Genomic DNA, 13,020 nt, shown 5'->3' on the forward strand with positions numbered 1-13,020 from the left:
GCCAAATGGAGCCTGGTCCACACCCTTAATTGGGAGCAGGTGGAGAGACAAGCCCCTGGTGATTTCAGGGCAGAGGATAGCGCTACGAGAGGGGCCCCGGATGTGGTGGGGATGTAGAGGAAGGGCACTAGCTCAGCCATCTGGGGATCCTTTCTGGAGCAGGCAGCTGCTAGATAGAGCCTTTCAAGGTGACTAGCCCTCCACGAGGAGGAATGATCGCCGAGTCCTGACGGGGCCAGGCTGTGGGCGTGCTTCTACTGCACCTGCTGTGGCAAAGGCTCCCATGGGCCAGGGATGGACCCAGAGAGACAGACAAGTGCCTGCCTTCACAGAGCTCGGCGTGAGGTCATTCTCAGCTGTGCTCATGCCATTCATCCCCCTTCTTCCTCCCCACCCGCATCTCCTCAACACCCCAAATTCCCACCCTTCTCCCCTCGCTTGTTCAGAGAACTCTACCTAATGTGACCTGAACTGTATATAGATGCTTAGATGCCTACCTGCCGAAGACCATCACATTTCCCCCTGATCAGATTAACCCCCTGCCCCCCTCCCCCCACTTTCCAGAGTCCTTAATTCCTGCATCTGGCCATGCCTTTGGGTTCAGGAATTGAGGGTCACTCTCAGTGTAAGCCTGGAAAGGAGCTAACCCATGAATCCATGAGAACTCACAGACCCCCTAAATCAGTGGTTCCGGAAACTTGGCTGGGCATCCAACTTGTGTGGGTATGTTTAGAAGTATGGATTCCTACCTCCACAGATTCCGATTTGGCAAGTCTTGGACTGGGCTAAGGAATCTGTATTCTTTTCAATACTTTTGCAGGCAATTCTGTTCTGCCAGCTTGAGGAACCCCTGGATTATATTATGAGGTGATTACTAGGCTTTGAGATAATGGAAAACAGGATAATAGGAACTGGGGACAGGATGCCTGGTCATAAAACTGTTAACAAACACTACTTAACAAACATGGACTTTGAAAGCACTTTGTAATAACAAGCAAATAAACTAATGCACGCCCAAATGACGGGGCAGTTGATCTTGTGTCTGAGCTTGTGCTAGGTGTTTCCTTGGACATTAACCCAAGTCACCCAGCTGTCTACTGGGCAGCTCTGGGGCCTCATTATCTCTGGCTCTGGGCACAGGAGGGCGGGACACACAGACACCAGCCCTGAGTTGCATCAGGGAATTACTGGCTATGCAAAATCCTTCGAAGTACTTTCTGTCTGGTTCAGAGCTCAGATTCATTTCCCTCCTCTCCCTCTGGATTGTGAGTAATGGCTCTTCCTACAGCATTATTATTGGAGAAGCCATAAGGAAGCACGGAGGCAGCAGACTCCCTCCAACCACTGGATGGATAGAATCTGTCATTACATCAACCCCATCATCCTCCCTCTTGGCTTACAAAATCCCTGGCTCAGTGGTAGGAGAGAAGCAAAGAGGACCTGAGGCTATGAAGTAGGCACCCGGCATGGGACTAGACCCCTGTCCAGCCCCCACCTGCTGCCTGCCTGACTCCCACTCTGCCGCCCCCCACCCATACTTCAGTCTCTCACCAACTCCTCCCATGTGGAGTCACTGTCCCCAGCCTCTTTACCACCAGAATGTCCAGCTTAGGGCTGCCCTGAGATTTAGGTAGGTCATAGCCTGACTTCTAGAACCATCCTCCCCTCCTCCCTCTTTGGGTCTGTGCCAGGCAAAGACAAATCAAAGGCGAGCCCTACCCTTGGGGGTCCTTTGCCACTTTTCTTAACTGCCTTTGTGTATAACTCTCCACGTCTGTCTGCTTTATTGGCTCAGGGTGACTCATCACAGCTAAACCAGGAATAAGTGATTCAAGAGGGAAAGTGGAAAGGATTTAGAGATTCCACAGAAGGCAAGAGCAACCTTGTCAAGACGGTCTTGAGTCAACGGCAGGCGTTTGCCATTGGCTGTATGTCTGAGGGATGCAGCCGTGTGAAAAAGAAGAGCCATTGAAAAGAGATTGAAATCCCAAAGAGCTCTTAATTCTTCACAAAGTAGTCAGGGAAAGCTAGAAGGAGGTATTCTGTTCAAGCCTGGAGAAAGCAAGGGTTAAGTTAAGCTGTGGGCCATCACAGTTGAGGTTAGTGAGAAAAAGCATGTACAGCCCACTGATTTGGTTTTATAACTGAATATAACTTTAAGGCATGTTTCTTCCAATTATGGTTTTCAATAAGGAGCTTAGTCTTTCACATTTTGTAGCCGGAAGGCATGGAGGCACAGGTTGTTAGCCCTGAGCTGTAACATCAATGGGAAGCCTAGATGATTGATGTTAAGGAACGCCTACTGGCCGGCCTTGCTCCCCCTATTGTCAGTTATGAGAATTGCGGATAAAGGGCTAAAGCGCCATTAATAACCAGTCTTGAAAATTCATTCAATCCTATGAAATTATAGAAAGCCATTCTCAAGATGGAGTATATTTCAGCATCAGTTTGTTCTCCACGTCATATGAGGAGCCCTCCTTCCCTGTCCTGCGCTGTGGGTCCTTAAAAGAGCGTGCTGGCAGAGGCCAAAGAGCCAGGTGGAAGAGACCATAGGCCCCTGGGGTATGTGTGTATGTGGGGGTGGGGTGGGGTTGGGGTGGGGGGGGTGGTGGAGAAGATGCTGAGTTCGCAAATCCCTCTGGCTTCCCTGAACTGCCCAAATGAAATTTATTTGCTTTCAAGGAGGTTAGTAACCTGGAGACTTTCCTTGCAATGTTTCCACTTACCCTCAAAGCATGCAATGGTTGGCTCTCTGCCTTTCTGTGCTCAGCACTAAGGTTGTTCCGGGACCCCGAGGGCCTCAGGTTGACCAGCTGTGTGTGTGTGTGTGTGTGTGTGCATGCGCGTGCGCATGCATGCGTGTGCACATGGGGGGGGTGGGTAACCTGAGCCTTAGCTGACATACTCTTCAAGTCCTGGGACTTCCCTGTGTGGTTGTGGCCTTAAAAAGAAAAAAAAGAAGCAGATGGTGAAGGAGAAAGAAAAGAGAGAGGGAGAGAGAAAAAGGCAAGAACAGAAGCAGTATCTGCGGATGCGGGATGCCTGGAAAACTTTCGCAGGCCTAGTCTCTCCTGTGCACATGGCCCCAGAGTTCCCGCTGTGGGCTCTCCCTGGCAGCGCAGAGCCTGCTCTGTGTCTCTGAGGGCCTGAAGGCGCCTCGGGCTCTGGTCTGGAAGGACAGCTGTCTGGATTTCCACTGCTGCTGCCCACCCCAGCTCACGCTTTTCCGGGGCGTGCGTTGCCTGCAGGGTTCGGCTGGGGGCCTGGGCCCTGAGCCAACGTTTCCCCACCAGCATAGTTTTTCTCTCTCTCTTCCTCTCTCTGGTGCCTTGGATGGTTTCATCCTGCCCTGGGCTTTGCTTCTGTAGTGATTTATCCTTTAACCAGAATGACTCATGGTACCAGATTTTATTTGTTCCAAGAGAAAATAGCAGAGGGCACTTCTGCCCTGTGGTCTTGGGAGGCTGTTCTGGGGGCCTGAGCCAGGAGAAGAGCTTAGGCTGCCCCACAGTGCAATTTTATAGCAGCAAAGGTTGAATCTGCCCCAGGCCTGACTGCCCATAAGGGCACCAAAGAGGAGGAGGGACGGGCTTGGAGAAGACCCGCCGTTCTGCCCAAGCAACAGTCGCTCGGGCCCTTTTCCCCGAAACCTCTCCCCGGACACCATATTCTTTTATGGAGCATAGACCAGCGCAGGGAAATATAACTCCAGCAAAATCTGCCCACAGTAGACACTTCCTACACCATCTCCTATTTCACCTTCAGGAAAGCCCTTTTGGGCTCTGGCATCATTGCGCCCATTTCACAGATGAAGAAAATGTGGTCCAGAAAGTGGCTATAAAGTGCTCCATTCCCTTGGCTTGGAAAGTGGCTGAGCAGAGAACAGAACCCAGGTCCATGTGGCTCCGAAGCTTAGATGTCTCCTTAGTAAAAAGCCCCCTCAGTGTGTCTTCATTTATGTGCCCAGGCAGGACAGCTCTGCCAACCATGAGACCTGCCACAACCTCGAGGGAAGGGGCCACCAATGAGAGGCTGGAAATCGGCCGGGGCTGGGACAGGAGAGAATGGCAGGGCCAGAGGGCACCCCGGGCTTAGGCTTGACACCTGGTGTTCGTGGATACATTCCAGTCCACCCCCAATTCTATCATGCGTGGGACTTATCTCAGAATGTCCATTTAGATGGTCCATGCTATGAAAGAATCAACACCTTACCCCAATTAGAACTTAGGTGAAATAGGTATTACCTAGTAAGGAGCAGGGCAAGAAATCCGGAAACTAGCAAGAGGAAATGAGCAAAGAGAAGAAAAAAGAATATCCAATGGAAGGAGAAAGCAGAGGAAGGACTCAGAGAGACAGGAGGATGCCCAGGGATGACAGTGAGGTGTGAGCAGGTCTTTCTCAAGCCTCACCCCCAGCTGACTGTGGCTCCCCAAGTCCCCATTTCCCCACACATGGGGGCACCTACACGGTTCTGGTCATTTAGTGTCTGCCTGTTGTCATCAGCTTAAGATACCGGGAACAGAAATCTCTAGTCTGTGGTTCTCAGAGCGTGGTCCCCAGACTGACAGCACCAGCCGCCCCTGGGGACTTGCTGGATAAGTGCATTCTCAGGTCCCACCCCAGACCTAGTGACTCTGAAATTCTGGACCTGGCGCCCAGGGATCCCATGTAATGAGCCTTCCAGGGACTCTGACACCCACTGAGGTTTGAGAACCACTTGATCCAGAGTAGGAACTGAAGACTTCACAGATGTTGCACGGAGTCCTTTGGAGAGCTCTTGACTGACTCTGTGTGCCTAAGTTCACATCACGGGCATTTCCATCCATTGCAAGGGCTCTGGTCCTGTATGGGTTTGCCCAGCGCTGTATGCTCCCCAGCTGGGCCCCGCCACTACTTCCCGGAGGGACACTCGGGATAACCCCACCCCCTCTCTGTTGCAGTTCTCCCTTCCTCTGCCCTCTGGGACACTGCACTCCCTTTTGCCCGTACCTCTGATTGTTCTCTCTCCCTCCTCCCCACTCATACCCATAGGCATCTGACAGTGCTTTCCGCAGCCCCCTCCTTCTCTCTGATTGCTCCTCTTAGAATGTAGTTCTCCCAAACACATCTGAATCTTGGCTCTGATCTCCCCACCCAGTTGAAGGTCTCTGGCCCCTGCTGCCAGCTGATGACTTATACCCGATGACCCTTGGATACTTCAAACCAAGTGGGACCAAAGCTTAGCTCATGTTCCCCCAAAGTTGGTCTCCTGTTGCCGAGTTTGGCTTCCCAGTCAGCAAGATTTGCCCTCAGTCACCTTTCATACTGTTTCAACTGCCTCCTTCTTGCCCTAACTCACTCGACTCCAACCACACACATTGTTCCTTGAACATTCCAAGCATCTTCCTACCTCAGGGCCTTTGCACTTGTCATTCCCTCCACCTAGAAGAGTCTTTTCTCAGGTATCCATGATTGTCCCACTCTCCCTTTCCTTCAGGTCTCTGATGGCTATCACCCGAGCACTGAGGCCTTTCTTGGTGACCTGCATAAGGTGGCAGCACTCACCTCACCCCGCCACCCCACTTATAAGCCCTCTTCCCTTGCCTAATGTATCTCTGTTGCCCAGATCACCACTGGACAGACAATGCGCAAACTAACAACCTGTCTTGTCCCACTAGAAGAAGAGCTCCCTCAGGGTTGGGACTTTGCAGTTTTGCTCACCATTGAATTCCCAGGACCTAACACCAGGCTCACAAGGATGAATGAATGAACTGTTGACACTCACAAAGCAGGCCCCTTCCTCAAGCCCCAGGCCTTATACCCTCCACTCGCCTAGACTTCCATAGGCCTCCCACCAGCCTCCTCACTTCCAGGCTCTCCTTCCCTCAATTCCCTCCTCCACATAGTAGCCAAATTGAGCACTCCAGAAATTACAGCTCTGATGAACCACTCTCCTGCTCTAAAACCTCCATTGGCTCCCCATTGCCTCCCAGATACAGTCCCCTTCTCTGGTGTTCTCCTCACCCTCCCAGCCTGTGACCTCCCTGCTTGGCTTTCTGCACCTTCTCCTCTAGCCACATGGGAAGTATCCTTTTTCTTTTTCTTTTTCTTTTTTTTTTTAAAGATTCCATTTATTTATTCGACAGGTAGAGATCACAAGTAGTCAGAGAGGCAGGCAGAGAGAGAGAGAGGAGAAGCAGGCTCCCCGCTGAGCAGAGATCCCGATGTGGGGCTCGATCCCAGGACCCTGGGATCATGACCGGAGCCGAAGGCAGAGGCTTTAACCCACTGAGCCACCCAGGCGCCCCAAGTATCCTTTTTCTAAGCATGGCCTCTTCTTTTCCATCTCTGTACAAATATCCATGCTAGTCCCTCCAGTTCTCTCACCCATGTGCATTCTGCCCATGGAAATCCTACCCATCTGAAAGCCCCCTCTTCCACAGCCTTTCCTGATTCCCTCCACTTACTGAATTAGAACTTTCTCCATCACATGGATTCCCACCATCCTTTCTGTGTGCCCTCTCTTGGTATTTATCATGGAGTATTCGGGTTCTATGAACATACACCCTCCCTTCCTGTCTGGGCTCAGCACATTTATGTGAATCTGCTAGTGTTGGGTCCTAGGGACACCATTGCCTTGGTTCTTGTGAGGCCAGCAGCGGGGCCAGTGGGGAGGGGCACCTTAAAGGAAGACTGTAGGTTCCAGCTGGCCTCTGGGCTGGGGCTGCTTCTGTTCTGGGCCCCCTTGGGCCTAATGAGATCTGGGCTCCAGACCTGGCTCAGAGCCTTACTAATTATGTCCTCTCTCTCTCTTGCGTTTCAGTTCCTCCATCTGTAAAATGGGGACAAGCCAACTTCTCTCACAAGTTGCTCATGTCCCTAACTTGCACCCCAGGGAACTTGCCATGCCCTCTTGTTCTTAAAGCCCAAAGGGGTTTAAGTTCCAAAGGGGCCCCTTTGCGGAGCCCACTAAGGCTGTTTGGCTTCCGCTCCCCACTGCCCATGATGGGAGGGTGCCAAATGCCCTGCCTTGCCGAGAGCTGAGGCTTCTCTCTCCAAGGGGTGAGAGCTTCAGTGACAAACTGAAAGCCTGTGAGGCCTAGTTCTGTTTCTCTTCAGCACGAGGAGGCTTCCTGCTCCTGGGAACTGAAGACTTTAAAAACCAACTGATTTAATGACTTCAATGTACATGCATTAGAGTCATATGGATTAAATTTCTCTGGAAATACACAGGGGCTTTAAAAGCAGGAGCAGAGAATACTCAGCACAAGAGGAATTTGTTTTCTTTTTTCCTTTTTGTGTGTCTGTGCATGTTGTTATTGTTGCTAAAACCAAGGCATGTGGGAAACTGTTCAAAATTGTGTCCACCAGCTTTGACCAGTTTGAGCCTGGAATTGGGGGCCCCATAGGCAGGAGGTGAGGGGTTCAGAAAATAAAGTGGCATCCCCACCAAGTCTTTCCCCTCATCCTCCAACTGTTTCCATCAGGCTCGGGTGCCCTTGACGTTTAAGGAGGCCCACAGTCTGGTAAATGGGGGCTGGGCCTCATAGGCGCCTGTGGTGGATGATAGCTGGGGGAGGGGCCTTCTCTGTGGCAGGGTTGGGAGCTGAGTCTTTGGGCAGGGGCTGGGGAGTGATGTGGTTCCACACTGGCACGTCGCTTCCTCCAGTGGAGATGGTGATCCTCAGGAGTCCCCCTCCCCCTGCTAGAGTCTCCTGGGGGAGCTCTTTAAAACACAGATTCTGTGGCCTCACTACAGGCCCAGGAGATGTGGGCCTGGGATCCAAGTCCATACCCAGGAGGCAGGAAGAGCCTGGGTCAGAGAAAGATGCTCAACCAAGTTGCAGAGGCCCAATTTCAGATTTGGCCTCTTGCTGGCTGTAAGGAATTCAATCCCCAATTTCCTGCTCTGCACATTCACATTTCAGGTATTTTTTGACCTTGCCTAGCACTGAGATAGGTATGTTCATACCCATTTTACACACCAGCTAATAGAGGTGCAGGGAAACAGAGCTTCTCCCAAGACCTCCCCCCAAGCCGCCATCTTTGGACGGCAAACCTTTGCTTGCACTTGTCTTCCCTTTAAGGTGTCTCCTGGCAGGGAGTTGAACCAACACAAACCCCTGGGGCCGTCCCCATGCATCATGTCCAGCCAGCATCTCCCAAATTACACTGGCATCAACCTCTTTCCCTATGATCAACATCCCCAGGGGCTTAGGTCTGAATACAACTCTTGAGATGCTGCCTAGAGGACAGGAAAAATGGGGGCCAGAGGGGAAGCAAGGAAGTAAGATGAGCAGGGGTATCCCTGCAGTGAGGACAGGGATTCCTGAAGGGTCCTGTGGGCCCCAGATCGTTCTGCATGAGCTGCGGCTCCCTGGGACTCTGAGGCCTCTCTCTGGCTCTCCCAGCCCATGAGCTATGGCAGAAAACAAGCCGAGGTCAAGTGGCTCCAGTACAATACCACTCCCCTTCCATGACGTACCCAGATCAGCAAACAGGACCAGGAGTTGAATCTATCCTACATTACTGCTCATCTAGGCCCATCCTCCAAGACCTCACTCAAATGCCCCTCTTCCATGAAGCCCTTCCAGAGACCCCGGGCATGCAGATTTCTCCTTTTGAACTCTGGCTGAGTTTCTTTTATGAGCAAGATGCTGTGCTGGGAGATGATGATGGTGTCCAGGAGGGGAGATACGCCTAAGTGACTCCAACATAAGGTAGGAAGTGATATTGTCACCAGAAGAGAGGGCTTGGGAAGGGTCAGACCATCTTAGGCTAGGAGAAGGATCTGGAGAGCCTCATGGAGAAAGTGGCCTCACAAAGAGAAACATAATGAACACCAGCTTGTATTTTGTCTTGTATAATTTAATTATTTCAGGGGTATTAGTGTGGCCTCCTCAAATGGTCTGTGAATTATTTGAGAGTGAAACCATGTCTTACTCATACTAATATTTTGCAGAGTCTAGTACAGTTTATTAACAGAAGCTTAATAAACAAATATGAGTCAAAACAATTTCAATCTTGCCAAAGCCAGTTCTATTTCATCCTTAAACCTTCATCCTGTGTAAAAAGTTTGGATGTTATGCCTCTTATGTTTGGGCAGGGTGAGAGAGGTTTAAATCATTAATTTAGTCTTTCAAGGCATGTTCTTTTGTGTATCTACTAATTGCCAAGGAGTGTACCCCTCATTTTAGGAAAAAAGGTGACCACTATTCAGCTTGATAAACATTATAAAAAATGAAATACAAACCTTATGGGGGCAACTCATCCAGTGATGGGAAGGGAAGGTCGGAGAAGTGAAATCTCAGTTGGTAATAGGAAAGAGGACTTTCAGTTGTAGCCATAAACTAACTGCAAAAGCTACATAAAACACATGGAACAATTATTTTCAGGCACTGGACAGCAATCAACGCAAAGGCCATTACTTGAGAAAAGGGAACCCCAGCAGCTAATGCCACATTCAACCTAGCCCTCTCCATGAAGGCATTTTCCTTATTTTGGTATGGGAATGGAATCCAGAGAGCAGCAGTCTTGCTGCATGGAGGGAACAGTGATTGGAGTTGGGGCTGAAACTAGAGTCTGGTGGGGGCAGGCAGAGGGAGAGAGCCACAGAGAAAGAGCCCCCAAAATTCTGCTAAAATTTCCCCTCAGGATCCTTGGCTGGCTTCTAAGTTGTGTATGCATAGTGGGAGACTCTAGAAAATCTGTTAGAGAAGAGCCCTTGGGGAAGAGATATTAGAGACTGTCCAGTGCTTGGGATATGTTGGGGTACATGCTCAGTCTGAATGGAGAAACTTTAATGAATACTACAGGCTTTCAGTTGAGATCCCAGAAAATCCATGCCCTAGGAATAAAGACCACAGCCCTGAAGTAAGGACAAAACAAGATGATATCTGCCCTAACCAAGGCCCAGGCCAAGCCATAGTAAGATCAAGCCACGGTAAGATCTAGGTGATTTCCTCAGTATTTTAATTGCCTATCAGAACAAAATGTGTACTTCTTTAAAGGAAGATAACATAACCTAGAGTCTCTACTGTGTACTATTCACAATATTCACCATAGAATAAAATACAAAAATTACTGAACAGGGAAAGAATCAGGAAAAAATGACCAATAATCATGAGATGAAATAGTCACTAGAAGCAGACCTGAAGATGCTTCAGATATTGGCATTAGCCACGGACTTCAAAATAACTATAATTAGTATATGAAGTAAAATAAAACAAAGTAAACAATAAGCAAATGGGAGAGATAGATAGTAACTATTGGTTCTAGGATGCCTGCTCCCTGTGTTGTTTTCATCCCCATTTTTCAGATGAGAAGATCGAGGGCCAGCTATGGAATGCTTGAGGTTTCACAGTCAGGGGCAGACCCTGGGCAGCTGGGACAGGAAATCAAGTCACTGGACGTGGGGGTGTCTGCATATGTGAGAGCCATGTTGGGCAGCTGGTGGAGGGGACAGGTGTGGGGAGGTCTAGGGTAGGCTGGGGAGGCAGCTCTCACTCACCACTTCTTGCCGTCGATGTCATGCTGCTGCACTGTGTAGCCGAAGAAGGCAGCCCTGGAGCCGGCAATGATTCGAGGTTTTCTGGTGTCTATGTTGAAGGTGTCTGTGAACCCTGGGATGGGGAGAAGAGGGTAATCAGGCAGGCAGAGGGGTGGGCCCCAATGGTTTGATGGGCCCCACTGACAGGTCTTGGCTATAGGAGGAGTATATTCCCCTTTCCTTGGGGAGTCCCCATATGAAATGGCTAAGGTAGTCCCCGCTTGTAGGAGTCCATGGTCTGATGGGAGAAGGCCCAGCCCTGGCCCTGCAAGAGCCATAATCTGATAGGGGAGGCATAAAATGTATTCCCAGGTAGATCAGGTCTGGCTGGGAAGACCTGGTCCCTCCCACTGAGGATTCTTGGTCCCACGGTAGGGGTGGGGACAAGGCCACTCCTTTCCTCCTCTACCACTCCTACCTCCAATACTGCTTCTTTTAGCTTTTGCTATCTTCTTCCGTTTTGTTTTCTATTTTCCCTCCTTTCTCCTCCTTCTTTCCCTCCTATTCTTTCCTCTCTGGTCTCCTCTCATCTCTGCCTGTTAAAGAGTCAAAGAACTGGCTTCCCACCTGTCCCCCAAGCCTGGGGTCCTAATGGTCATGGCTCCAACTCTGCCAGTTCACCACTGCCTTCTGAATCAATTTGCAAAGCTCTGCCTGGCTTTAGTTGGGGACACTGCTTGGCTGAGGCAGTCAATGAAAAGCAGAGGAAGAGTTCCATAACTCTTTCACCCCGGCCTCTACCGTCTTCTCTGTTTGGTTAGGTCACACATCAGTGAACTGATTCTATCTCCTGGAAAGCCTTGGTGTTGAGCCTTTGGTATTCTTGTACCAAATCACAACAAACAACAACCCACATCTGCATGGTAACTTGGGTTTCTGCGTCTCCTCACATCAGCCATTATTTTCCCTTAAGGAACCTTGGGAAAATAAGCAAGCATCATCTATATTTGGCAGAGGGGTTTCAGCCCCAGAGAGGTGAAGGAGGCTTGTCCAGGGATGCACAGCAAGTCAGTGGTAGCATCAGGAGCTAGCCCCTCAGATGCCTGCTCTTTGACTCCTTCTCTCCATGAGGCATTTTCTGGGCATGTCTGGCCTCCTTACCTATTATCATTAACAGGAACACCGAACTTGGGACCCATGATTTAAGGGGTAGGATCCTACCATGAGACCAAACTTTCAGATTAGTGAAGTACAACCAATAGAATAGAATAGAATAGACAGAATGTCATTGTCACCCCTTTCATGTGTAGGGCACTTTATGCCTTTCAAAGAACGTCTATATATATGTTACCCTTTGACCTCCATGACAGTCTTGTGATGTGGGTAGCGAAGGGTAGCCCCCTAGACAAGGCCTCTGAATGTGAGACTTGCACCTTGAGTGTCCCATTGTCCTTCCCGTGGACACTGAACCCTGGCCTGAGTGTTTGAGGGTGATATCCAGGAGCACCTACTTGAATAAGACCTATTGTATGGGAGCAAGTAGTTTCTTCCACACTTTTTTTGCTCTGAAAATGGATACAGTTTCATCATTAGAGTCATTGAATTACAGTCCCAGAGGGAAAACTGGAATGCCTTAGAGTAGGGATATTAGATATATCTAATGTCAATTGATTATTAGTGCTGCCTAGAGCACTGAGTTAAGAAAGATTCTGAGGTCAAGTCTGTACTGAGCAGGCAAGACTACTGTGATCTGTGAGCAATGCCCGCTGGGGATAAGGACCATGGCAGCAAGTTGCTATGTAGCTGCCAATCTTGTCTTCATGATTCTTAGTGAATTTAGTGTCATGGCCCAGAGTGGTGGTGGGAGCAGAGGAGTACCTAACCCTTTAGTGCCTTCTTTCTAAGGCCCAGACCATGAATGGGCTTCTCAGCCTGGTTAGCAGTGCGCAGCCTCAGGGAAGAGGCTCCTGGTCTGGTGAGCACAGGGGGATCAAGGAGCACCAGTTCTTAGCCAGTAAGGGCATGTCATTGAGGAGAGAGGGACAATAGTGTCCCCTGTGCAGAGCTGAGAGGTGGCTATGGACGAGTCAAAGAAGTGGAGTTGCAGATGAGGAACTGCAAATCGGTCCCATAAATGAACACACTTACACACATGCATACACCCATGCACACTATAGGCCTGTGTGCACACACACATGCTCGCACACACAGATGTAACACACAAGTCTGTCCGCGTGCACACGCACACACACACACACACTTTTATATGCACAGGTCACACACAGTCCCTGATTGTGTGCAACACTTTACCTGGCTCCCTGTGCCCCCTGTAGACACCCCGTGGCTGTCCCTGGTCCTCCTGTTTCTGGATCTGACCTCAGCAGCAGGGGGTGGCCCGGAGTAAGAGGAAGGCGCATTCTATTCTGGCTCTTGGGACCCACCCACCTGGACGGTGAGGGTCAGGGAAAACAAGGCCAAAAACTGTGTCTTTGAGGTCTTCCCACTATCAGTGCTTCTTGTGTGAACATGGCCAGAGGGATCCTTCTAAAACC

The 13,020-nt window shown here is 50.0% G+C and overlaps 1 protein-coding gene across 1 annotated transcript in view; it reads right to left on the minus strand.

The window, feature by feature from the left end:
* Positions 1–13,020, minus strand: part of ITGA11 (integrin subunit alpha 11) — a 111,381-nt gene that overhangs the window by 71,424 nt on the left and 26,937 nt on the right. The window contains exon 2 of the mRNA XM_045067443.1: positions 10,490–10,601. Coding sequence (XP_044923378.1) covers positions 10,490–10,601 — 112 coding nt within the window. The remainder of the gene's footprint in view (positions 1–10,489; positions 10,602–13,020) is intronic.

Source organism: Mustela putorius, unplaced genomic scaffold, assembly GCF_011764305.1.
Source record: "Mustela putorius furo isolate JIRA1106 unplaced genomic scaffold, ASM1176430v1.1 tig00003896_pilon_pilon_pilon, whole genome shotgun sequence".
Taxonomy (NCBI): domain Eukaryota; kingdom Metazoa; phylum Chordata; class Mammalia; order Carnivora; family Mustelidae; genus Mustela; species Mustela putorius.